The sequence below is a fragment of the Gobio gobio genome (assembly GCF_949357685.1).
Source record: "Gobio gobio genome assembly, chromosome: 16".
Classification (NCBI taxonomy): Eukaryota; Metazoa; Chordata; class Actinopteri; order Cypriniformes; family Gobionidae; genus Gobio; species Gobio gobio.
The window spans coordinates 4,014,204-4,041,703 of NC_137109.1; the positions used below are offsets into that span (position 1 = coordinate 4,014,204).

At 38.2% G+C, this 27,500-nt stretch overlaps 1 protein-coding gene across 1 annotated transcript in view; it reads right to left on the bottom strand.

Moving 5' to 3' along the window:
- mgat4b (alpha-1,3-mannosyl-glycoprotein 4-beta-N-acetylglucosaminyltransferase B) overlaps positions 1-27,500 on the bottom strand; it is a 160,718-nt gene that overhangs the window by 51,184 nt on the left and 82,034 nt on the right. Inside the window, exons 2-4 of the mRNA XM_079838942.1 lie at positions 26,725-26,904; positions 21,557-21,700; positions 19,757-19,890 (exon numbers count right to left, since the gene is read on the bottom strand). Of these exons, the coding sequence (XP_079695068.1) occupies positions 19,757-19,890; positions 21,557-21,700; positions 26,725-26,904 (458 nt within the window). The remainder of the gene's footprint in view (positions 1-19,756; positions 19,891-21,556; positions 21,701-26,724; positions 26,905-27,500) is intronic.

Consider the following 27,500-nt stretch of genomic DNA (forward strand, 5'->3'; position numbering starts at 1 on the left):
GTCTTTGAGTGAGTCATTGAATCATTCATTCAGGAGATTTGTTCAAAAACACTGATTCATCCAGTGATGAAACAAGTGAAGTCTTTGAGTGAGTCATTGAATCATTCACTCAAGAGATTCATTCAAAAACACTGATTCATCCAGTAATGAAACAAGTGAAGTCTTTGAGTGAGTCATTGAATCATTCATTCAAGAGATTTGTTCAAAAACACTGATTCATCCAGTGATGAAACAAGTGAAGTCTTTGAGTGAGTCATTGAATCATTCATTCAAGAGATTCATTCAAAAGCGCTGATTCATCCAGTAATGAAACAAGTGAAGTCTTCATGAGTGAGTCATTGAATCATTCATTCAAGAGATTTGTTCAAAAACACTGATTCATCCAGGAATGAAACAAGTGAAGCCTTTATGAGTGAGTCATTGAATCCTTAATTCAAGAGATTTGTTCAAAAACACTGATTCATCCAGTAATGAAACAAGTGAAGTCTTTGAGTGAGTCATTGAATCCTTAATTCAAGAGATTTGTTCAAAAACACTGATTCATCCAGTAATGAAACAAGTGAAGTCTTTGAGTGAGTCATTGAATCATTCACTCAAGAGATTCATTCAAAAACACTGATTCATCCAGTAATGAAACAAGTGAAGTCTTTACGAATGAGTCATTGAATCATTCACTCAAGTGATTCATTCAAAAGCGCTGATTCATCCAGTAATGAAACAAGCAAAGCCTTTATGAGTGAGTCATTGAATCATTAATTCAAGAGATTTGTTAAAAAACACTGATTCATCCAGTAATGAAACAAGTGAAGCCTTTATGAGTGAGTCATTGAATCCTTAATTCAAGAGATTTGTTCAAAAACACTGATTCATCCAGTAATGAAACAAGTGAAGTCTTTGAGTGAGTCATTGAATCATTCACTCAAGAGATTCATTCAAAAACACTGATTCATCCAGTAATGAAACAAGTGAAGTCTTCATGAGTGAGTCATTGAATCATTCATTCAAGAGATTTGTTCAAAAACACTGATTCATCCAGTGATGAAACAAGTGAAGTCTTTGAGTGAGTCATTGAATCATTCACTCAAGAGATTCATTCAAAAACACTGATTCATCCAGTAATGAAACAAGTGAAGTCTTTGAGTGAGTCATTGAATCATTCATTCAAGAGATTTGTTCAAAAACACTGATTCATCCAGTAATGAAACAAGTGAAGTCTTCATGAGTGAGTCATTGAATCATTCACTCAAGAGATTCGTTCAAAAACACTGATTCATCCAGTAATGAAACAAGTGAGTCATTGAATCGTTCATTCAAGAGATTCATTCAAAAGCGCTGGTTCATTCTCAGTTTATCCAGAATTATAACCGAAGTGGCTTTATTTCAGACATTTTTAGTGTCACCATGAAATAAAAATTGCAGCAGTATATTCGCTGTTTTATTTCATGTGCGGTCATAATCTTTGTGAGCCGTCGTTGAGTGTGTGTCAGCTCCGTTTTGCATCAGCACTAGTTGGACACAGGATTTTGGCAGATTGAGCATGTTGCATTGGCGGGATTACAACTTGTAAAGTGTGTTCACAGCCTTGTAGAACTCGTAATTACTGGGGAGTGTGTGACGTGTGTCATGTGACCGCTGTACCACCTGACCTGCAGATTTACAGTGTTGCCATAGAAAGGCTTAATTCTGAGGACATGAACAAGAAGAACATCACATGTTGATCTCCTAAATATGGCAGTTCTTTGATGTCATGGCCTTTAATCAAACGCCTCTTCTCTGACACCGTGCTTATTTAAAGGGTTAGTTCACCCAAAAATGAAAATTCTGTCATTAATTACTTCCCCTCATGTCGTTCGACACCCGTAAGACCTTCATCTTCAGAACACAAATGAAGATATTTTAGTGTAAAGCTGATCGCTCTGAAAGGCCTCAATGCACGGTTCACTCTCAAGACCCTTAAAAGGCACTAAAGACGTCGTTACAAAGTCCATCTCACTACAGTGGTTCTACATCATGAAGCTTCGAAGCGTTATGAATCAGTGAGTCGATTCAGCAGTTTGGATCGCCAAATTTCAGCAGTTTGGCGGTTTGACAAGCGATCCGAATCATGAATCGACTCACTGATTCATAACGCTCTGAACCGCTGAATCGACTCACTGATTCATAACGCTCTGAACCGCTGAATCGACTCACTGATTCATAACGCTCTGAACCGCTGAATCGACTCACTGATTCATAACGCTCTGAACCGCTGAATCGACTCACTGATTCATAACGCTTCAAAGCTTCATGAGGCCGTGTTTTGAAATCGTCATCACTATATAATTCGTTATTTAGGATTTTTTTGTGCACAAAAACTATTCTCGTCTTCATAAAGTTATTGTAGAGCCGCTGTAGTGAGATGGACTTTGTAACTTTAGTCTTTAGTGTCTTTTAAGGGTCTTGAGAGTGTAAAGTTGAGCCAATGGAGGCCTTTCAGAGCATCAGCTTTACACTAAAATATCTTCATTTGTGTCTGAAGATGAACGGAGGTCTGACGGGTGTCCAACCACATGAGGCTCAGTCATTAATGACACAATTTACATTTTTGGGTGAACTAACCCTTTAACAACCTGTCACTCAAACCTCATATCCAATCAAATCCCCTCAGACACACTCAAGCCCCGCCCTACATTTGTTCTTGTTTGTGAAGCGTTTCAGTCGGATTTACGGCTCAATAGAGAGGAAATGACCAGGGCAACTTCAGTTTCATGACTTTTTTAGCTGTGTTGCGTACGTTTAATGCTCCCATTGTGTCCGATGGAGCCAGTCTAACAGTAAAACTCAAGGCCGGCGTACGGTCTGAGGGTTTGATGTGAGGATACACACATTGTGTCAGCGTCAACATCACATCCTCGTTATTCCCCACACGTCTCATTGTGTTGTGAATGATCCGAGCGACTCCCGAGACGCAGTCACAGATGATGAGGAAACACCTGCAGACCAAACCTCTCGTTTCCAGAGAAATGGGAACACATAGGAAGCTCTGGGATTTGAGACTTATCGTGAGACGAACGATTCTGACCCATTTAGTGTCACGTCAGCTCCTCTTCATGACTGAGAATGAAAAACACAGCATTCCAGAAGCCATAAAACAAACCCTTTTAAATTCTCTTCTCACAAAAAGGGCTGACAAGTGTATCCAAGAGGCGGAAAGTGCAAGCGAATCACCCAGATCCTGACATCTCCTGATGAGAGTGAGTGGGGCTTTCAGAGGACAGAAGACGTCCACACTGGAGCTGTCATGAGTGGGTTTGTGGAGTTGCCATGCGCTTGGATGGTTTTAGCTCGCTGGTGTTTTTGAGCATTCTGCTTTTAGACGCTCGGAGTGTTTTTGCATGTTGCTGTTTGGTTGCTAGAGTGTTTGGATTGTTTTTAGCACTATAAAGATTATACACAGAATGTTTTACCAGCTCAAAAGAAGCCAACAAACCCTTTAGTGACACTACTCATGGTGAAGAATACATGACACACGTTCTTTTTCGTTCTCTGTTCTTTCGTTCATCGCTTAAAGGGATAGTTCACCCAGAAATTAAAATTAGCCCGTGATTTACATGATTAACATAAAAGATGGATAGATGCACTTTTATGATGATAGATGCACTTTTATGATGATAGATGCACTTTTATGATGATAGATGCACTTTTATGATGGACAGATGCACTTTTATGATGGATGGATGCACTTTTATGATGGACAGGTGCACTTTTATGATGGATGGATGCACTTTTATGACAGATGCACTTTTATGATGATAGAAGCACTTTTATGATGGACAGGTGCACTTTTATGACAGATGCACTTTTATGATGATAGAAGCACTTTTATGATGGATAGATGCACTTTTATGATGGATAGATGCACTTTTATGATGATAGAAGCACTTTTATGATGATAGAAGCACTTTTATGATGGATAGATGCACTTTTATGATGGATAGATGCACTTTTATGATGATAGAAGCACTTTTATGATGGACAGGTGCACTTTTATGATGGACAGGTGCACTTTTATGATGGATAGATGCACTTTTATGACAGATGCACTTTTATGATGATAGAAGCACTTTTATGATGGATAGATGCACTTTTATGATGGATGGATGCACTTTTATGACAGATGCACTTTTATGATGATAGAAGCACTTTTATGATGGACAGGTGCACTTTTATGATGGATGGATGCACTTTTATGACAGATGCACTTTTATGATGATAGAAGCACTTTTATGATGGATAGATGCACTTTTATGATGGATAGATGCACTTTTATGATGATAGAAGCACTTTTATGATGATAGAAGCACTTTTATGATGGATAGATGCACTTTTATGATGGATAGATGCACTTTTATGATGATAGAAGCACTTTTATGATGGACAGGTGCACTTTTATGATGGACAGGTGCACTTTTATGATGGATAGATGCACTTTTATGATGGATAGATGCACTTTTATGATGGACAGGTGCACTTTTATGATGGATAGATGCACTTTTATGATGGATAGATGCACTTTTATGATGATAGAAGCACTTTTATGATGATAGAAGCACTTTTATGATGGATAGATGCACTTTTATGATGGATAGATGCACTTTTATGATGATAGAAGCACTTTTATGATGGACAGGTGCACTTTTATGATGGACAGGTGCACTTTTATGATGGATAGATGCACTTTTATGATGATAGAAGCACTTTTATGATGATAGAAGCACTTTTATGATGGATAGATGCACTTTTATGATGATAGAAGCACTTTTATGATGGACAGGTGCACTTTTATGATGGATGGATGCACTTTGATGATGGATGGATGCACTTTTATGATGGAGAGATGCACTTTTATGATGATAGATGCACTTTTATTATGGATAGATGCACTTTTATGATGGATGGATGCACTTTTATGATGATAGAAGCACTTTTATGATGGACAGGTGCACTTTTATGATGGATGGATGCACTTTTATGATGATAGATGCACGTTTATGATGGATGGATGCACTTTTATGATGAATGGATGCACTTTTATGATGAATGGATGCACTTTTATGATGGATGGATGCACTTTTATGATGGATAGAAGCACTTTTATGATGGATGGATGGATGCACTTTTATGATGAATGGATGCACTTTTATGATGGATAGATGCACTTTTATGATGGATAGAAGCACTTTTATGATGGATGGATGTGCTTTTATGATGAATGGATGCACTTTTATGATGGATAGAAGCACTTTTATGATGGATGGATGCACTTTTATGATGGATAGATGCACTTTTATGATAGATAGAAGCACTTTTATGATGGATAGAAGCACTTTTATGATGAATAGATGCACTTTTATGATGGATGGATGCACTTTTATGATGGATAGATGCACTTTTATGATAGATAGAAGCACTTTTATGATGGATAGAAGCACTTTTATGATGGATGGATGCACTTTTATGATGGATAGATGCACTTTTATGATAGATAGAAGCACTTTTATGATGGATGGATGCATTTTTATGATGGATAGATGCACTTTTATGATAGACAGATGCACTTTTATGATGGATAGATGCACTTTTATGATGGATAGAAGCACTTTTATGATGGACAGATGCACTTTTATGATGGATAGAAGCACTTCTATGATGATAGATGCACTTTTATGATGGATAGAAGCACTTCTATGATGATAGATGCACTTTTATGATAGACAGATGCACTTTTATGATGGATAGATGCACTTTTATGATGGATAGAAGCACTTTTATGATGGATAGATGCACTTTTATGATAGACAGATGCACTTTTATGATAGACAGATGCACTTTTATGATAGATAGAAGCACTTTTATGATGAATGGATGCACTTTTATGATAGATAGAAGCACTTTTATGATGAATGGATGCACTTTTATGACAGATGCACTTTTATGATAGACAGATGCACTTTTATGATGAATGGATGCACTTTTATGATAGATAGAAGCACTTTTATGATGGATAGATGCACTTTTATGATAGATAGAAGCACTTTTATGATGAATGGATGCACTTTTATGATAGATAGAAGCACTTTTATGATGGATAGATGCACTTTTATGATGGATGGATGCACTTTTATGATGGATGGATGCACTTTTATGATGGAGAGATGGATGGATGCACTTTTTTGGACTTAAAAAGTGATGCAACATTCACTGCCATTATAAAGCTTGGAAGAGCCAGGACATTTTTTATATAACTCTGATTGTATTTGTCTGAAAGAAGAAAGACATACACATCTAGGATGGCTTGAGGGAGAGTAAGATTTCATGGGGTAATTTTCATTTTTGGGTGAACTAACCCTTAAGGGTAAAAAGATGTTTTCAGCGAACATCCCAACTCTGCACGCTCTGAGATCGATGTGTAGATGAATATGTGAATACGTGCAGCTTTTTCCTCTCAATAACACAATAAACACACAAAACGCCAGCGGTGAGAAAACAGCGCTTCAGAAAGCATCTGATCATAGAGATGTGGAGATGCCTCAGCGCTGACCCACTTATTACATCATCGCCACGGACCAATGGCAGCGCTGTTGGATTTACATGGTTTAATCTTGTACATCGGTTCCACATAAATCAATAAGGTTAAACACAATTTGTTCAACATGGTTTCAAAATCATGGAATGAAGTCATTTTAAGTATCACAGTTTAGTCAATAAATTATTTTCATATGGTTTTGGAGTTCTCTGGTATTTTATTGGTTAACATTCACCCTAAATAATTTAGTCTAGTAGATTGCACATTTGAGAGAGTTACATCAATCGAAAGCAAAGAAATCACAAATAATAGGATTAAATTGGACAGTGTTTTCCCATTTTTTCAGTGAAGTTCGGAGGTGTTTCCCAACTGTTCTGGAAAGTTTCCTTTCGGCGATCGAACTTCTTCCTTCTTTGGAGTCTGATTTGCCTCTAGTGAAAGCCGTATCATATCAATGAGACTCACTGGCATACGTCTAAATTGTGTATGCAAATAACATGCAAATGAGTTCGACTGAATCTGAATAAGTCGCAGGTGTGTGTAACATTTATACGGTTCATGTAACACTTACAGAATGGACATCAAAAGCAGCAAACGAATCAATATAACCCGTTTATCTGTTAGTATTTCACCCAAAAATGAACATTGTGTCTTCATTTACTCACTCTAACGTCATTCCAAACACAAAGGACTGTTTCTTCAGAGGAACACCTGTAGATTACGCAAGTCGCTCTCTCCAGGCAATTCCAATGAATGAGAAGTATACATTTTCAGGGAATAAAATCACATTATTTTCAGTAATTGCAGTGAATATAGTGCACGAGTCATATGAGCCATATGGTTATAGTGCCACTGAATAGTGGAATAAGTCTGAAAGTCAAAAGTTGTTTATTAGAAGGGTAGTTTTAGTGATTAATTTGTATTAGTGTCTTGTGTGGATGTTTAACAGTGATTGTAAATGTGGAAACGTATAGTAGTTTTGTATTTATGAAAGCATGCAATGCCAATGTAACCTGTCATTATGGAGTGAAGTCTGTGCTTTACATCAAGGACCGCAAGTTTTTCACTTTATTGTGCTATTTTTTTTGTCTAATCAAATCAAATCCATATTAAAAGGGGTCCAAGATGTAAAATAAGTATCTGATATCCCCAGCGTATATAGAATTTTTGTGTGTGTCCCTTTAAATGCAAACAAGTTGCTGCTCCCGCCCCCTTTCAGGAAGAGGCGGAGCTTCAAGAGCTCATGTCAGCAGCTCTGATTACCTCACACACACACACACACACACACACACACACACACACACACACACACACACACACACACACACACACACACACACACACACACACACACACACACACACACACACACACACACACACACACACACACACACACAGAATCTATCCATCATAAAAGTGCATCTGTCCATCATAAAAGTGCACCTGTCCATCATAAAAGTGCATCTCTCCATCATAAAAGTGCATCCATCCATCATAAAAGTGCATCTATCCATCATAAAAGTGCATCTCTCCATCATAATAGTGCATCTATCCATCATAAAAGTGCATCCATCCATCATAAAAGTGCATCTATCCTTCATAAAAGTGCATCTATCCATCATAAAAGTGCATCTATCCATCATAAAAGTGCATCTATCCTTCATAAAAGTGCATCTATCCATCATAAAAGTGCATCTATCCTTCATAAAAGTGCATCTATCCATCATAAAAGTGCTTCTATCCATCATAATAGTGCATCTCTAAAAGTGCATCTCTCCATCATAAAAGTGCATCTCTCCATCATAAAAGTGCATCTATCCATCATAAAAGTGCATCTATCCATCATAAAAGTGCATCTCTCCATCATAAAAGTGCATCCATCCATCATAAAAGTGCATCTATCATCATAAAAGTGCATCTATCATCATAAAAGTGCACCTGTCCATCATAAAAGTGCATCTATCCATCATAAAAGTGCATCTATCATCATAAAAGTGCATCCGTCCATCATAAAAGTGCATCCGTCCATCATAAAAGTGCATCTATCCATCATAAAAGTGCATCTCTCCATCATAAAAGTGCATCCGTCCATCATAAAAGTGCATCTATCCATCATAAAAGTGCATCTCTCCATCATAAAAGTGCATCTATCCATCATAAAAGTGCATCCGTCCATCATAAAAGTGCATCTATCCATCATAAAAGTGCATCTCTCCATCATAAAAGTGCATCCGTCCATCATAAAAGTGCATCCGTCCATCATAAAAGTGCATCTATCCATCATAAAAGTGCATCTCTCCATCATAAAAGTGCATCTATCCATCATAAAAGTGCATCCGTCCATCATAAAAGTGCATCTATCCATCATAAAAGTGCATCTATCCATCATAAAAGTGCATCCGTCCATCATAAAAGTGCATCTATCCATCATAAAAGTGCATCTCTCCATCATAAAAGTGCATCCGTCCATCATAAAAGTGCATCTATCCATCATAAAAGTGCATCCGTCCATCATAAAAGTGCATCTCTCATCATAAAAGTGCATCTGTCCATCATAAAAGTGCATCTCTCCATCATAAAAGTGCATCCGTCCATCATAAAAGTGCATCTATCCATCATAAAAGTGCATCCGTCCATCATAAAAGTGCATCTATCATCATAAAAGTGCACCTGTCCATCATAAAAGTGCATCTATCATCATAAAAGTGCATCTATCCATCATAAAAGTGCATCTCTCCATCATAAAAGTGCATCCGTCCATCATAAAAGTGCATCTATCCATCATAAAAGTGCATCCGTCCATCATAAAAGTGCATCTCTCATCATAAAAGTGCATCTGTCCATCATAAAAGTGCATCTCTCCATCATAAAAGTGCATCCGTCCATCATAAAAGTGCATCTATCCATCATAAAAGTGCATCCGTCCATCATAAAAGTGCATCTATCATCATAAAAGTGCACCTGTCCATCATAAAAGTGCATCTATCATCATAAAAGTGCATCTATCCATCATAAAAGTGCATCTATCATCATAAAAGTGCATCTATCATCATAAAAGTGCATCTATCCATCATAAAAGTGCATCTGTCCATCATAAAAGTGCATCTATCATCATAAAAGTGCATCTATCATCATAAAAGTGCATCTCTCCATCATAAAAGTGCATCTATCCATCATAAAAGTGCATCTATCCATCATAAAAGTGCATCTCTCCATCATAAAAGTGCATCCATCCATCATAAAAGTGCATCTATCATCATAAAAGTGCATCTATCATCATAAAAGTGCATCTATCCATCATAAAAGTGCACCTGTCCATCATAAAAGTGCATCTCTCCATCATAAAAGTGCATCCATCCATCATAAAAGTGCATCTATCATCATAAAAGTGCATCTATCATCATAAAAGTGCACCTGTCCATCATAAAAGTGCATCTATCCATCATAAAAGTGCATCTATCATCATAAAAGTGCATCCGTCCATCATAAAAGTGCATCCGTCCATCATAAAAGTGCATCTATCCATCATAAAAGTGCATCTCTCCATCATAAAAGTGCATCTATCCATCATAAAAGTGCATCCGTCCATCATAAAAGTGCATCTATCCATCATAAAAGTGCATCTCTCCATCATAAAAGTGCATCTATCCATCATAAAAGTGCATCCGTCCATCATAAAAGTGCATCTATCCATCATAAAAGTGCATCTCTCCATCATAAAAGTGCATCCGTCCATCATAAAAGTGCATCCGTCCATCATAAAAGTGCATCTATCCATCATAAAAGTGCATCTCTCCATCATAAAAGTGCATCTATCCATCATAAAAGTGCATCCGTCCATCATAAAAGTGCATCTATCCATCATAAAAGTGCATCTATCCATCATAAAAGTGCATCCGTCCATCATAAAAGTGCATCTATCCATCATAAAAGTGCATCTCTCCATCATAAAAGTGCATCCGTCCATCATAAAAGTGCATCTATCCATCATAAAAGTGCATCCGTCCATCATAAAAGTGCATCTCTCATCATAAAAGTGCATCTGTCCATCATAAAAGTGCATCTCTCCATCATAAAAGTGCATCCGTCCATCATAAAAGTGCATCTATCCATCATAAAAGTGCATCTATCATCATAAAAGTGCACCTGTCCATCATAAAAGTGCATCTATCATCATAAAAGTGCATCTATCCATCATAAAAGTGCATCTCTCCATCATAAAAGTGCATCCGTCCATCATAAAAGTGCATCTATCCATCATAAAAGTGCATCCGTCCATCATAAAAGTGCATCTCTCATCATAAAAGTGCATCTGTCCATCATAAAAGTGCATCTCTCCATCATAAAAGTGCATCCGTCCATCATAAAAGTGCATCTATCCATCATAAAAGTGCATCCGTCCATCATAAAAGTGCATCTATCATCATAAAAGTGCACCTGTCCATCATAAAAGTGCATCTATCATCATAAAAGTGCATCTATCCATCATAAAAGTGCATCTATCATCATAAAAGTGCATCTATCATCATAAAAGTGCATCTATCATCATAAAAGTGCATCTATCCATCATAAAAGTGCATCTATCCATCATAAAAGTGCATCTGTCCATCATAAAAGTGCATCTATCATCATAAAAGTGCATCTATCATCATAAAAGTGCATCTATCCATCATAAAAGTGCATCTGTCCATCATAAAAGTGCATCTATCCATCATAAAAGTGCATCTATCATCATAAAAGTGCATCTATCATCATAAAAGTGCATCTGTCCATCATAAACTGTCCATCATAAAAGTGCATCTGTCCATCATAAAAGTGCATCTATCCATCATAAAAGTTCATCTATCATCATAAAAGTGCATCTATCATCATAAAAGTGCATCTATCATCATAAAAGTGCATCTATCCATCATAAAAGAGCATCCGTCCATCATAAAAGTGCATCCATCCATCATAAAAGTGCATCTATCCATCATAAAAGTGCATCCATCCATCATAAAAGTGCATCTCTTCATCATAAAAGTGCATCCATCCATCATAAAAGTGCATCTCTCCATCATAAAAGTGCATCCATCCATCATAAAAGTGCATCTCTCCATCATAAAAGTGCATCTGTCCATCATAAAAGTGCATCCATCCATCATATGAGTGCATCTATCATCATAAAAGTGCATCTATCCATCATAAAAGTGCATCTATCATCATAAAAGTGCATCTATCCATCATAAAAGTGCATCTGTCCATCATAAAAGTGCATCTATCCATCATAAAAGTGCATCTGTCCATCATAAAAGTGCATCTATCCATCATAAAAGTGCATCTCTCCATCATAAAAGTGAATCTGTCCATCATAAAAGTGCATCCATCCATCATAAAAGTGCATCTATCATCATAAAAGTGCATCTATCCATCATAAAAGTGCATCTATCATCATAAAAGTGCATCTATCCATCATAAAAGTGCATCCATCCATCATAAAAGTGCATCTCTTCAACATAAAAGTGCATCTATCCATCATAAAAGTGCATCTCTCCATCATAAAAGTGCATCCATCCATCATAAAAGTGCATCTCTCCATCATAAAAGTGCATCTATCCATCATAAAAGTGCATCCGTCCATCATAAAAGTGCATCTCTCCATCATAAAAGTGCATCTATCCATCATAAAAGTGCATCCGTCCATCATAAAAGTGCATCTATCCATCATAAAAGTGCATCTCTCCATCATAAAAGTGCATCCGTCCATCATAAAAGTGCATCTATCCATCATAAAAGTGCATCCGTCCATCATAAAAGTGCATCTCTCATCATAAAAGTGCATCTGTCCATCATAAAAGTGCACCTATCCATCATAAAAGTGCATCCGTCCATCATAAAAGTGCATCTCTCCATCATAAAAGTGCATCCGTCCATCATAAAAGTGCATCTGTCCATCATAAAAGTGCATCTATCCATCATAAAAGTGCATCCGTCCATCATAAAAGTGCATCTCTCCATCATAAAAGTGCATCCGTCCATCATAAAAGTGCATCTGTCCATCATAAAAGTGCATCCGTCCATCATAAAAGTGCATCTCTCCATCATAAAAGTGCATCCGTCCATCATAAAAGTGCATCTATCCATCATAAAAGTGCATCCGTCCATCATAAAAGTGCATCTGTCCATCATAAAAGTGCATCCGTCCATCATAAAAGTGCATCTCTCCATCATAAAAGTGCATCTCTCCATCATAAAAGTGCATCCGTCCATCATAAAAGTGCATCCGTCCATCATAAAAGTGCATCTCTCCATCATAAAAGTGCATCTCTCCATCATAAAAGTGCATCCGTCCATCATAAAAGTGCATCTATCCATCATAAAAGTGCATCCGTCCATCATAAAAGTGCATCTATCATCATAAAAGTGCACCTGTCCATCATAAAAGTGCATCTATCATCATAAAAGTGCATCTATCCATCATAAAAGTGCATCTATCATCATAAAAGTGCATCTATCATCATAAAAGTGCATCTATCCATCATAAAAGTGCATCTATCCATCATAAAAGTGCATCTGTCCATCATAAAAGTGCATCTATCATCATAAAAGTGCATCTGTCCATCATAAAAGTGCATCTATCATCATAAAAGTGCATCTATCCATCATAAAAGTGCATCTGTCCATCATAAAAGTGCATCTATCCATCATAAAAGTGCATCTATCATCATAAAAGTGCATCTATCATCATAAAAGTGCATCTGTCCATCATAAAAGTGCATCTGTCCATCATAAAAGTGCATCTGTCCATCATAAAAGTGCATCTATCCATCATAAAAGTGCATCTATCATCATAAAAGTGCATCTATCATCATAAAAGTGCATCTATCATCATAAAAGTGCATCTATCCATCATAAAAGAGCATCCGTCCATCATAAAAGTGCATCCATCCATCATAAAAGTGCATCTATCCATCATAAAAGTGCATCCATCCATCATAAAAGTGCATCTCTTCATCATAAAAGTGCATCCATCCATCATAAAAGTGCATCTCTCCATCATAAAAGTGCATCCATCCATCATAAAAGTGCATCTCTCCATCATAAAAGTGCATCTGTCCATCATAAAAGTGCATCCATCCATCATAAAAGTGCATCTATCATCATAAAAGTGCATCTATCCATCATAAAAGTGCATCTATCATCATAAAAGTGCATCTATCCATCATAAAAGTGCATCTGTCCATCATAAAAGTGCATCTATCCATCATAAAAGTGCATCTGTCCATCATAAAAGTGCATCTATCCATCATAAAAGTGCATCTCTCCATCATAAAAGTGCATCTGTCCATCATAAAAGTGCATCCATCCATCATAAAAGTGCATCTATCATCATAAAAGTGCATCTATCCATCATAAAAGTGCATCTATCATCATAAAAGTGCATCTATCCATCATAAAAGTGCATCCATCCATCATAAAAGTGCATCTGTCCATCATAAAAGTGCATCCATCCATCATAAAAGTGCATCTATCCATCATAAAAGTGCATCTATCCATCATAAAAGTGCATCTCTCCATCATAAAAGTGCATCCATCCATCATAAAAGTGCATCTGTCCATCATAAAAGTGCATCCATCCATCATAAAAGTGCATCTATCATCATAAAAGTGCATCTATCATCATAAAAGTGCATCTATCCATCATAAAAGTGCATCTATCATCATAAAAGTGCATCTATCATCATAAAAGTGCATCTATCATCATAAAAGTGCATCCATCCATCATAAAAGTGCATCTATCCATCATAAAAGTGCATCCATCCATCATAAAAGTGCATCTATCATCATAAAAGTGCATCTATCCATCATAAAAGTGCATCTATCATCATAAAAGTGCATCTATCATCATAAAAGTGCATCTATCATCATAAAAGTGCATCCATCCATCATAAAAGTGCATCCATCCATCATAAAAGTGCATCTCTCCATCATAAAAGTGCATCCATCCATCATAAAAGTGCATCCATCCATCATAAAAGTGCATCTCTCCATCATAAAAGTGCATCCATCCATCATAAAAGTGCATCTATCATCATAAAAGTGCATCCATCCATCATAAAAGTGCATCCATCCATCATAAAAGTGCATCTCTCCATCATAAAAGTGCATCCATCCATCATAAAAGTGCATCCATCCATCATAAAAGTGCATCTCTCCATCATAAAAGTGCATCCATCCATCATAAAAGTGCATCCATCCATCATAAAAGTGCATCTCTCCATCATAAAAGTGCATCCATCCATCATAAAAGTGCATCTATCATCATAAAAGTGCATCCATCCATCATAAAAGTGCATCCATCCATCATAAAAGTGCATCTCTCCATCATAAAAGTGCATCCATCCATCATAAAAGTGCATCCATCCATCATAAAAGTGCATCTCTCCATCATAAAAGTGCATCCATCCATCATAAAAGTGCATCCATCCATCCATCATAAAAGTGCATCTCTCCATCATAAAAGTGCATCCATCCATCATAAAAGTGCATCCATCCATCATAAAAGTGCATCTGTCCATCATAAAAGTGCATCTATCATCATAAAAGTGCATCTATCATCATAAAAGTGCATCTATCATCATAAAAGTGCATCTATCCATCATAAAAGTGCATCTATCATCATAAAAGTGCATCAGAAACTGTTCAGCCTTTTCTGATCAAACCGGAGTGGGACAATGATGGAGAGACTCCAGAAGAAGAGACGACATGTAGAACGAGACAGGACACACACACACACACACACACACACACACACACACACACACACACACACACACACACACACACACACACACACACACACACACACACACACACACACACACACACACACACACACACACACGTAGAACGAGACAGGACGCTTCTGAAGGGATAGCTGATGACATTATGAGTTATGATCTTCACGCGGGTGGGGTTTATGTCCATTTTAGGGTTAGTGTCATGTGTTGTAATCCTTAAAGACATTTTCTGTAAAAGAAAATATCTCCCTTTACTCTGAACTTTGAGCGTCATAACTTTGCAGATGTTGTTTATGCTCACAGTTACACAAGTCAAATCATAATCAAACACCGCTTTAAGCTTGAAAACACCCGTTCTCATTCATTGTAATTGCATTGTGTTCCACAGGAGGGAAATCACCATTTTTGTTTGAACTATCCCTTTAACACGACGGGAATGACAGAAACACAGGAACTGTGATGCATATTACATACCCGTACAAAGATAATATAATAAAAATGAGATATGGCATGTACTTAAACTATCCCCAAAGTAATAGTGTGTAAACTCACACGGCGTCTGAGTTCATTGCCACCAGTTACTCATGAACTCCAGTGGGTGTTGATTAAAGTGAGCTGGCTCAAACACACAAGCACAATGTCCTGGAGACTCAGTGAAGCGCTGTGAGAAATGAGCGCAGGACAGATGTGGACAGGGTCATTTCTGCGGCTGACCTTACTGCATATGCAGGAGTTTCCCTTTCAGACGCAGTCTTTACGGGAGGAGAGTGTGTACATAAATCATGCGCGTGATTTCCTAATGTTTGCGGCAGTCGATGTACTGGTGTTTGAGCCGCATTTAACCCTCATATAAAGCATGTCTTAACCCGTTTAGTGCTCGGCATGCTGGGATAGTTCCTGTAGGAGGAGAAACCGCAGAGAGAATTTATCTGGAAGACGTTATCCAAACATATCGCTCGCCAAGCCACATTATTTCTAATTTACTCAGTTGTGTTGGTCATTATGGAAACGAGTGTTCCTTTCATTTGCACATGGTCAGTAGATTCACCCGCAGAACGTCAAACTCCCGTCGGAGCGCTAGCGGGAATGCAGTCTCTCTAGTAAATCTGGCCCTAAGAGTGAAGCTCATGTAGCGGCTAGACTCCAGAGGAGCTCATACTCATAGTGTAAGTGTAGTGTGTATTGAGCATCACTCGAGACACAGCGTGTGTTAATAAATGCTGATGGCGGAGCACTGGTGAGTTATTACAGGTCAGACACACACTCAATCAATGGGAAATGGACTTGCAGCTTCTGGAAATTACAAGCTGTAAAGTAGACAAACTTCAGTAAAGCTACCAGTTTAGTGGTTCACCATTCAACAAGCTACAGTACTAACAAAACCCACCTAATTACACTACTGTATTATAAAAGAGTAATATATCATATGATAACTATCATATTATATAATGCAATGCCACTGTTGTTCTCAAATTTCAGCACAGTGATCGTCACGACCGCAAGTGTGATACTGCTTTCACAACAAGTCAATAAACAAGTTAATATTGCGTAACTTAGATTTTAGACACAATATTAGACCTAGGATATATATTTTTTAGTTTGTTTGGAAATCTTTGGCAAAATCAGGTAAAGTCAAAGCAGACTGTGCCGTTGAGTGTCTCCGTGCAAAACACAGCAGTGGTGAATGAATCAGCATTTAGAACGAATCGTTTGATGAATGATTCAATGACTCACTCATAAATACACTTGTCCATATACTAAGTGAATCAGTGTTTTGAACAAATTGGTCGGTGAATGATTCAATGACTCACTCATTCAGACACATGTCTATATACTGAGTGAATCAGTGTTTTGAACAAATTGGTCTGTGAACTAATCAGTGACTCACTCATAAAAAAAACGTATCTATATACTGGATGAATCAGGGCTTTGAATAAATCGGTCAGCGAATGATTCAATGACTCACCCATAAAGAGCCTTGTCTATATAATGATGAATGTAACAGCATTATGAATGAATCGGTCAATGAATGATTCAGTCACTCACTCATAAAGATATATTTATATACTGAATGAACTGAATGAATCAGCATTTTGAATGAATCGGTTGGTGAATGATTCAGTGACTCACTCATAAAGAGACTTGTTTACATGCTGAATGAATCACCATTTTGAATGAATCGGTCAGTGAATGATTCAATGACTCACTCACAGAGACTTGCTTATATACAGAATGAATCAGCGCTTTCAATGAATAGGTCGGTGAATGAATCAAAGACTCACTCATAAAGACATTTGTCTATATACTGAGGGAATCAGTGTTTTGAACGAATTGGTCAGCGAATGATTCAATGACTCACTCATACAGAGACTTGTCTATATACTGAATGAATCAGCATTTTGAATGATCTGGTCGATGAATGATTCAATGACTCACTCATAAAGACACATTTCTATATACTGAATGAATCAGCATTTTGAACGAACTGGTCGATGAATGATTCAATGACTCACTCATTCAGAGACTTATACTGAGTGAATCAGTGTTTTGAACAAATCTGTTGGCGAATGACTCAATGACTCACTCATACAGAGACTTGTTTATATACTGAATGAATCAGTGTTTTGAACAAATGTATCGGTGAATGATTCAATGACTCACTCATACATAGACTTGTCTATATACTGAGTGAATCAGTGTTTTGAATGAACTGGTCGATGAATGATTCAATGACTCACTCATTCAGAAACTTATACTGAGTGAAACAGCATTTTGAATGAATCTGTTGGCGAATGACTCAATGACTCACTCATTCAGACACTTGTCTATATACTGAATGAATCAGCATTTTGAATGAACTGGTCGATGAATGATTCAATGACTCACTCATTCAGAGACTTATACTGAGTGAATCAGTGTTTTGAACAAATCTGTTGGCGAATGACTCAATGACTCACTCATACAGAGACTTGTTTATATACAGAGTGAATCAGTGTTTTGAATAAATTTATCGGTGAATGATACAATGACTCACTCATACAGAGACTTGTCTATATACTGAGTGAATCAGTGTTTTGAATGAACTGGTCGATGAATGATTCAATGACTCACTCATTCAGAATCTTATACTGAGTGAAACAGCATTTTGAATGAATCTGTTGGTGAATGACTCAATGACTCACTCATTCAGACACTTGTCTATATACTGAATGAATCAGCATTTTGAATGAACTGGTCGATGAATGATTCAATGACTCAATCATTCAGAGACTTATACTGAGTGAATCAGTGTTTTGAACAAATCTGTTGGCGAATGACTCAATGACTCACTCATACAGAGACTTGTTTATATACAGAGTGAATCAGTGTTTTGAACAAATTTATCGGTGAATGATTCAATGACTCACTCATACAGAGACTTGTCTATATACTGAGTGAATCAGTGTTTTGAATTAACTGGTCGATGAATGATTCAATGACTCACTCATTCAGAAACTTATGCTGAGTGAAACAGCATTTTGAATGAATCTGTTGGTGAATGACTCAATGACTCACTCATAAAGACACTTGTCTATATACTGAATGAATCAGCATTTTGAATGAACTGGTCGATGAATGATTCAATGACTCACTCATTCAGAGACTTATCCTGAGTGAATCAGTGTTTTGAACAAATCTGTTGGCGAATGTCTCAATGACTCACTCATACAGATACTTGTCTATATACTGAGTGAATCTGTGTTTTGAACGAATTGGTCGGTGAATGATTCAATGACTCACTCATTCAGACACTTGTCTATATACTGAGTGAATCAGTGTTTTGAACAAATCGGTCAGTGAATGATTCAATGACCCCCCCATAAAGAGACTTGACTATATAATGATGAATGAAACAGCATTTTGAATGAATCGGTCAATGAATGATTCAGTGACTCACTCATAAAGAGACTTGTTTACATGCTGAATGAATCACCATTTTGAATGAATCGGTCAGTGAATGATTAAATGACTCACTCACAGAGACTTGTTTAAATACAGAATTAATCAGCGCTTTCAACGAATCGGACGGTGAATGATTCAATGACTCACTCATAAAGACATTTGTCCATATACTGAATGAATAAGCATTTTGAACGAATGGGTCAATTAAAGATTCAATGACTCACTCATAAAGATACTTATCTATAAAGTGAATGAATCAGCATTCTCAATGAATTGGTCAGTGAATGATTCAGTGACTCACTAATAAAGTAATTAACCTTCACTTTGTCCATTTCACTTTATATATACACCAAGAAGGTGAAATCTCAAGAAAACGAGACTTATCCACACAGGTCACATTTCTGGATCTCATTAGGAAAATGCCACACCTTCATAAAAGGAAGTATCCATGAATGTTTTGATCTTACCTCCGCGATGAAGACGACAATCACGCAGTCCTCCTTCTCGGCCGGACTCAGCTCGGACATCAGCGAGCTCAGTGTGTCCGTCAGGTAGGTGTGCACCTCTCTCTTCACACTGGGCACCCCCATCACTATCGACACTGAGAGAGAGAGAGAATTAAACATACTGTACCGTTCACACACACACACACACACCACCTGTGGAGCAGCAGTGACGGTGCATTTGCATTTCTAAGAGCTCAATCTTAATTAGGGCTGGATGGAGAGCAGCTCCCGCTGAGCCTGTGGGATACCCGAGTGTCTCTCCTCAGCGGCCGAGGCTGTGTTGGACAGCACCTCGGAGAACGTCCACTCACACACTCACACACTCACACACTCAGACACTCACACACTCAGACACCGCTGGGCCGAGAGCCAGGACACGGAGAAATATGATAGAGGCACTACATCTTCTCATGAGTGATGGGATAATAAGCGTTCGGCAGATATGGGCTAAGAGGATTGCGAAGACTCAGACAATGAAATGTACTTTATTTTCAGTTGCATTTTTACTTTTATGAGGGCATCATTTTCAAACCACTCTCCTAGGTCTGTTTAGATACACTATATTGCCCAAAGTGTTGTGAGGCCTGCCTTTACATGCACATTAACTTTAACGCCATCCCATTGGCTCGCAGTCTCCGCTCTAATTCATCCCAAAGCTGTTCTATCGGGTTGAGGTCAGGACTCCAGTTCCTCCACACCAAACTCCTCATCCATGTCTTTATGGAGACGCTTTGTGCACTGGTCAGTCATGCTGGGACAGGAAAGGGCCGTCCCCAAACTGTTCCCACACAGTTTGGAGCGTGAAATTGTCCAAAATGTCTTGGTGAAGCATCAAGAGTTGCTCTCAATCGACACGCTCTCCATTGACTTTGCATTGCGTGAAGCGGCATCCTTGTCATTTCGGACTTATAACAAAAAACAGAACAATGTCTAAAAGCTGATATGTGACAAAGTGTACAGCAAACAAGCTAAACAACACCCAGAACCAAAAACACAGAAGTTTTTATAAGCTGTTGACCCAAAAAACGAGCGTTTAAGGACAAAAAAGTGGATACAGGCCATTGAGACAGAGCGCAACACGTTATATTACACTGAGAACTACACACACTAGAGGAGAACGTCATCAGCGACAGGAAATATAATATATAAACCTGACATTTGGATATTTGACTTAACAGTGACAAAATGTTTACTGCACACATACGCATACTGAGTGTCAGGATCCCTAAATACACCCATTCTTCAGCTGAAGCGTCACGTTTTACTGCCTTTATCTGCTTTTGTCTCCTTAAACTCTCGTTTTTTTGGGTCGACAGCTTATAAAAACGTATTTCTGTGTTTTTTAGCTTGTTTGCTGTACACTTTGTCACATATCAGCTTTTAGACATTGTTCTGTTTTTTGTTATAAGTCCAAAATGACAAGGACGCAGCCTCACGCAATGCAAAGTCAATGGAGGGCGTTGGATTGTTTTCCCCCCCGGTGTGGGCGTGGCCTAAATACGCTCTGTCTTTATAGTGTATATCTAAAACCACACATATGGGACATTTACATGTGGTATTACAGGAGGATGACATCATCAAACAGGGCCGTCATCATCGAGGGAGGATAGCGAAGAGCTTTAGGGATGATAAAGGCTCTCTCTCTTAGTGTTTTCTTCGTGTTCAGTGTTAGTCAGTGTTAGGGCCGAGGCACTAGAGCCATATTCTATGTGGAATCTAGACCGGCCTGGAGGAGACGCGAACACACTTTGACCCACTGACCTCCGGTGCGGCCCTGGCCGATGTGCACGGCCGGCTGGAGGCTGCTCTCCTTGGCCAGCAGGTGTGGCAGATGGTGGAAGATGCTGGGCAGCTGAAGGACATTCTTACTGCTGGTCACGTTCCACAGCTTCAGCTTGGTCTCATCTGAAAGAGACGGCATGATCATGGTCGACCGATTTAAACTATTACCACACATATTCATCCTATAAAGCCTCCTGTACTGTACATGATTTATATGCACACTTCCAAATGATCCATTAGGGGTTGCACAGACTAGTCGACTTTAATGCTCTGCCATGAAGCTTTAAACTTGACTTTTTTTTTACAATAAGGTATTCAATGCATTATTTAAATAATTTATTACATTGTCAGTATTAATAATTCAATTGTTTATTTATTAAAGGGTTAGTTCACCCAAAAATGTAAATTCTGTCATTAATGACTGACCCTCATGTGGTTGGACACCCGTCAGACCTCCGTTCATCTTCAGACACAAATGAAGATATTTTAGTGTAAATCTGATGCTCTGAAAGGCCTCCATTGGCTCAACTTTACACTCTCAAGACCCTTAAAAGACACTAAAGACTAAAGTTACAAAGTCCATCTCACTACAGCGGCTCTACAATAACTTTATGAAGACGAGAATAGTTTTTGTGCGCAAAAAAACCCTAAATAACGACTTATATAGTGATGACGATTTCAAAACACGGCCTCATGAAGCTTCGAAGCGTTATGAATCAGTGAGTCGATTCAGCAGTTTGAAGCGTTATGAATCAGTGAGTCGATTCAGCAGTTTGAAGCGTTATGAATCAGTGAGTTTTGACACGCAATCCGAATCATGAATCGACTCACTGATTCATAACGCTTCGAAGCTTCATGAGGCCGTGTTTTGAAATCGTCATCACTATATAAGTCGTTATTTAGGGTTTTTTTGCTCACAAAAACTATTCTCGCCGATTCATAAAGTTATTTTAGAGCCGCTGTAGTGAGATGGACTTTGTAACTTTAGTCTTTAGTGTCTTTTAAGGGTCTTGAGAGTGTAAAGTTGAGCCAATGGAGGCCTTTCAGAGCATCAGATTTACACTAAAATATCTTCATTTGTGTCTGAAGATGAACGGAGGTCTGACGGGTGTCCAACCACATGAGGGGAAGTAATTAATGACAGAATTTTCATTTTTGGGTGAACTAACCCTTTAAGTGATCACAGTAGTTAAATAATCAACCCTTCTAGATGCGAGAGAACACAGGGGACCCGGGTTCGAGTCCCGCTTGGAGCGAGGGGTTTGAACAGGAGGGGTTTCATTGGTGCCGTGACCCGGATGGGAGTGAGGTTTAGGGGGGTGAGTGTAACGGAGGCCAGCTAGAAGTCGATGTGCAAGTAAACCTCACTCCTCTGATCTCAAGAGACTGCAAAAAATGTTTTTCTTACTTAGTAGTTTTGTCTTGTTTTAATAATAAAAACTCAAAATTAAGGGAGTTTTTGCTTAAAATAAGCAAAATAATCTGCCAATGGGGTAAGCAAAATAATCTTGTTTTCTGTTTGAATTAAGATTATTTTGCTTACCCCATTGGCAGATTATTTTGCTTATTTTAAGCAAAAACTCCCTTAATTTTGAGTTAATTTTCCCCAAAACAAGACAAAAACTTTTGCTTGTCTAGTAAATGCTTCTTCTTTTTTAATTTTTTAGATATTTGGACTGAAAACAAGACAAAAATACTAAGTAAGAAAAGCATTTTTGCAGTGGCTAGAGGTAGCAGCTTTTAGCCTCCTTGTTAGAGCGTCTGACTCTCATGCTGGTGGACCCGGGTTCGAGTCCCGCTTGGAGCGGGCGGCTCAAACAGGAGGGGTTACATTCATAGTTCGAATTACCCCCAAAGGGACAGAAATATCAGTTTTGGGGGGGTCCAAGCCATCATTAACGAAAACGAACGAAAAAACGAAAACTAGGGGCGAAAAAACTTTGTCTTTAACTGAAATAAAAATAAAAACGAGGCATATATTACAAAAAAACGATAACTAACTAAAACTGTAATGTGTGTTTGGCAAAACTAACTAAAATAAAATAAAATTATAGAGTAGCTAAATGTCCTCAGTTTTCGTCTTTGTCAAGGTCTTTCATTTTTTAACGCTATTTAAAACACGCAGCGTTTTCGTTCAGCTGCATTTCCTTTCCCTGCTCTCCCTCCGTCTCTCTGTCACTCATGCGTCTCTCTCATGCGCGCACACACACACACACACACACAGCCCCTCCTCTCCGTGCACACCGCATCTCCATGAGAACGAGTGTTCGTTCGACGTTGAAAGCAAGTTCGCGAAAGGTTGGTATCTCTATCTCGTGAACACCTTTACACAATCACCAGTGTTGGGGAAAGTTACTTTGAAAAGTAATGCATTACAATATTGCGTTACTCCCTTAAAAAGTAACTAATTGAGTTAGTTACTTTTTAAGAAAAGTAATGCGTTACATTACTTTTGCATTACTTTTTCTCACCTGGGCTGGGCTTGTTTTTGTTTTTGTTTTTTTTATAACAAAAAAGTAATATTTTTGTGCAACGGTAAAGACCTCTTCATACCAAAATGTAAATAATAAGCCAAGGCTGACGTAAAAATGCTAATTCCCGCATGAACACTAGAGGGCGCAGCTCTGGATAATGGGAGAAGAGGACGCAGGAGAAAAAAGTTTTACCAATAAAAACAAAAAATCTAGTAATTTTCATCATCAAAGGTCAGCAGCAAGACATTGGTCAATTAAATATAAAGGTAGATTATGCATAAAAATAGTTGTTTTATTTAACATTTAATTATTTGAGGTTTGCATATTATTCTGATTTTGCATTTGACTGATTTTATAAATTTTGAGGAGTACAGAATCTTTATTGTGCAAGTGAGAAAAATAAATGCTCATTTAGTCTGGATCTACAATAACCCTCATGTTCACACACACACACACGCCTCTGCACTTATTTATCTCCACATGGGGACAGGAGAGCTGTCAGTCAAACTAATGTGAAAAAGTAACTCAGATGTTTTGTTGTAAATTTGAAAAGTAATGAGTTACTTTACTAGTTACTTGGAAAAAGTAATATTATTACGTAACTCAAGTTACTTGTAATGCATTACCCCCAACACTGACAATCACACATTAAAAAGTGGTATAAAAATATTTTAAATTCTGAATATAATTTTGTCAGTGTGTTAATGTTGACCCGAGAAGCGATTGAGCCTTCGTTGGAAAGTTAACTAGTCGCAAGTTTGAGGTAAAATGCACTTTTTGGTTGTGGTTGTCGATGTCAAAACACTATATAAGCTGTGATTCAAATATTAAAAAATGTTATGTCATTTTTTTTAACTTTTACACTGAATGTTTGCTGCTTCAATCCAGATCGAGTAGGCTATTGACTGTATAGGGTACATTTAGTATAGGGTGTGAAAATTGTACAGCTGTGGTATTTGTATAGGCTGTGAATTCTGTATAGAAGATGTGACTAAAACGAACACTAAAACTAATAAAAACTAAACTAAAACTAAGCATTTTCAAAAAACGAATTAAAACTAAACTGAATTTGAAAACAAACATAACATCAGTGAAACCTGTGGAAACATAAAAAGAGCCAAGTAGCCTAGGCTAAATAGTACATGCTAGTATTTGAATTGGAAGTATTGTTTTTACATTCTATTATTTCATATTTTTAGTTCGATTAATGTAGTTTAATCTGAGAACTTACCTCCGGGTCTTATGAAATAAACCAAAGCAATATTTCATGAAATAGGCAATAGGCTTCTTGTAAAGGGATTGCTTTTACTAGTAATTAGAATGGTATTTCAGTGCACTTAACTTCTAACTTTTGAGTTGCTCAAAACAGTTCTCTTTTGGATATATAATAACAATGAGATATTCTGTAGCCTACTGATTATCAGTTTGTCGCATGTTTAGACCTTGTATGTGTGTTGCACTTGGAGATCACGGTGGGGATTGATATGGGAGTGGACCATGATGGTCATAGAAGAAGTGAAGGACCAGTACCCCCCAATTGACCTATGGATAAGCCCCGCCCCCCTTAGTTACTGTTGCTAACTCGGACAAACAAACGGAGTTGCTATATCTTACAATGACAGCTGTCAGTATGAAAGCCTTATCCCAAGATGTTTTTGGACACAGAATTTAGTGTATACCCCGTCCGAATGATGGCCAAACTTTACTGATGGTTTATCAAGTTTATGTCCTTTTTCACTCCAAAAAATAATCGTAAGAGCTGAACAAACAAAGCATAAGAAGTGCGCATTAACGTCTCATTCACAAACTATCTCTAACTGGTAAACTTTGTATCTGCAAAACAACTCTGATAAACTGCGTGCGAGCTCTCCCTTTCGTTACCCGGAGACTATAATACCCGTCAAAATAGGAGTCCTCTTTAGTAAGACAGATAACGTACACCTTAAACATATCTAAAATTAAATTAATTGACATATAACCAGTTTAATATGGAGAGGCACTGAAATGTGTTTTTGACCTACAGTGTACATGATGTGAGAACAGTTAGTTATTTCGGTTTGTATGTTAGCAGGGACTTTAATCGTAACTTAACGAGAATGACAAACAGAAAATCCTCTCAGGATCCCTGGAGTCAGAGTTACAGTTCCTCAGGTACGACATTTTAACATTTTTGTAGCATAAACACAGTCAAACCGATGAGAGCTTCGGATTTTTCAATGTTTCTCTATGGCGCTGAAACCTAAAGATGTCCGAGTTCCGGTCCCAGCGCAACTGATACTCAACTGCTATTGGCTCATCTGCGTTCGAGGGGCGGGGCTTACCGATAGGTCAATTATGGTGGGGTAATTCGCACTCTGGTTACATTTACATAGAAAAGCAATGGAAAAGTAACTTTGATACAGCCAACAACAGGACATTTCAATTGTTTATCATGCAGCTGAGACGTTCTTGTGTTTACACAATAATAAGATAAACATTGCGGACTGTGTACGGCTCTCTAAGGGGAGGAGCTAATCTAACAGGGCGGAGTCGTGGGCGGGGCATGTCACTGTGATGTCACAATGTGTAAAAAACAACAAGAAGTGGGTGTTTTTTCCACCATTATAGGGTGGTTGTGAACACTTACATTTATGTAAAAGTGAATTTTGCGTAAATGATTGGTTGACCTCTGACCTGACAGGCTGCTCCAGGTGCGGTTGATGTCCCGCAGCGCCTGCTTCTCTGCGATGGCTCTCTTGATCTCGTCCAGCACCAGGTTGAGCTCTTTGGAGCGCTTGAGGTTCTCCTGCTCTGCGGAGTGCAGGCGGTCTCTCAGCGCCAGGAACTCACGCTGGTAAATGTCCACCACATTGCCTACAATCACAGGAGAGGGAGAGCAGCATTAACAGGTGGCTTTGAGCTGCAGGTGTAGCTCTTTCTCAACACGCTGCCTTCATTTATTATAACAGCATTCAATTATCCAGTCCAAAGAACCTTTATGTGATGCACCAATAAACAAAAGCCCATAATTCAACAGACGAGCACGTTTCTCACAGGCCTGCATTTATAGGGGCTGTTTTTCAGACGGTAATAAGGATGACAAGTGTAAGAAATGAGGGCTATTTCCAGTCTTGTTCGCTGTGCCCTTTAAAGGGCTGAAACTGCACTCGTTTACACTGAAACACTGTTTTTCTGTGACGGGAGAGAGCTGGTGTCGTGTAACCAGCCGCTCATCCGTGACATTTAAACAAGCGCTTTAGTGAGGAGGCTCGTTTTCTCCATGTCTCGGGTCAGGACCTTTCCTAACGGGCCGGTCGATGCCCTGACCCCAGAGGTCAACACATGGTCAGTAACACAGCCCTCAAACACAGCTCAGATGCTCACGATTATCCACAGAAAACACCATTACAGAAATAGAAAGTCACAAGCACTCGCCTTCACGCCAAGAATGTCAAGCGTTAGTATGATTA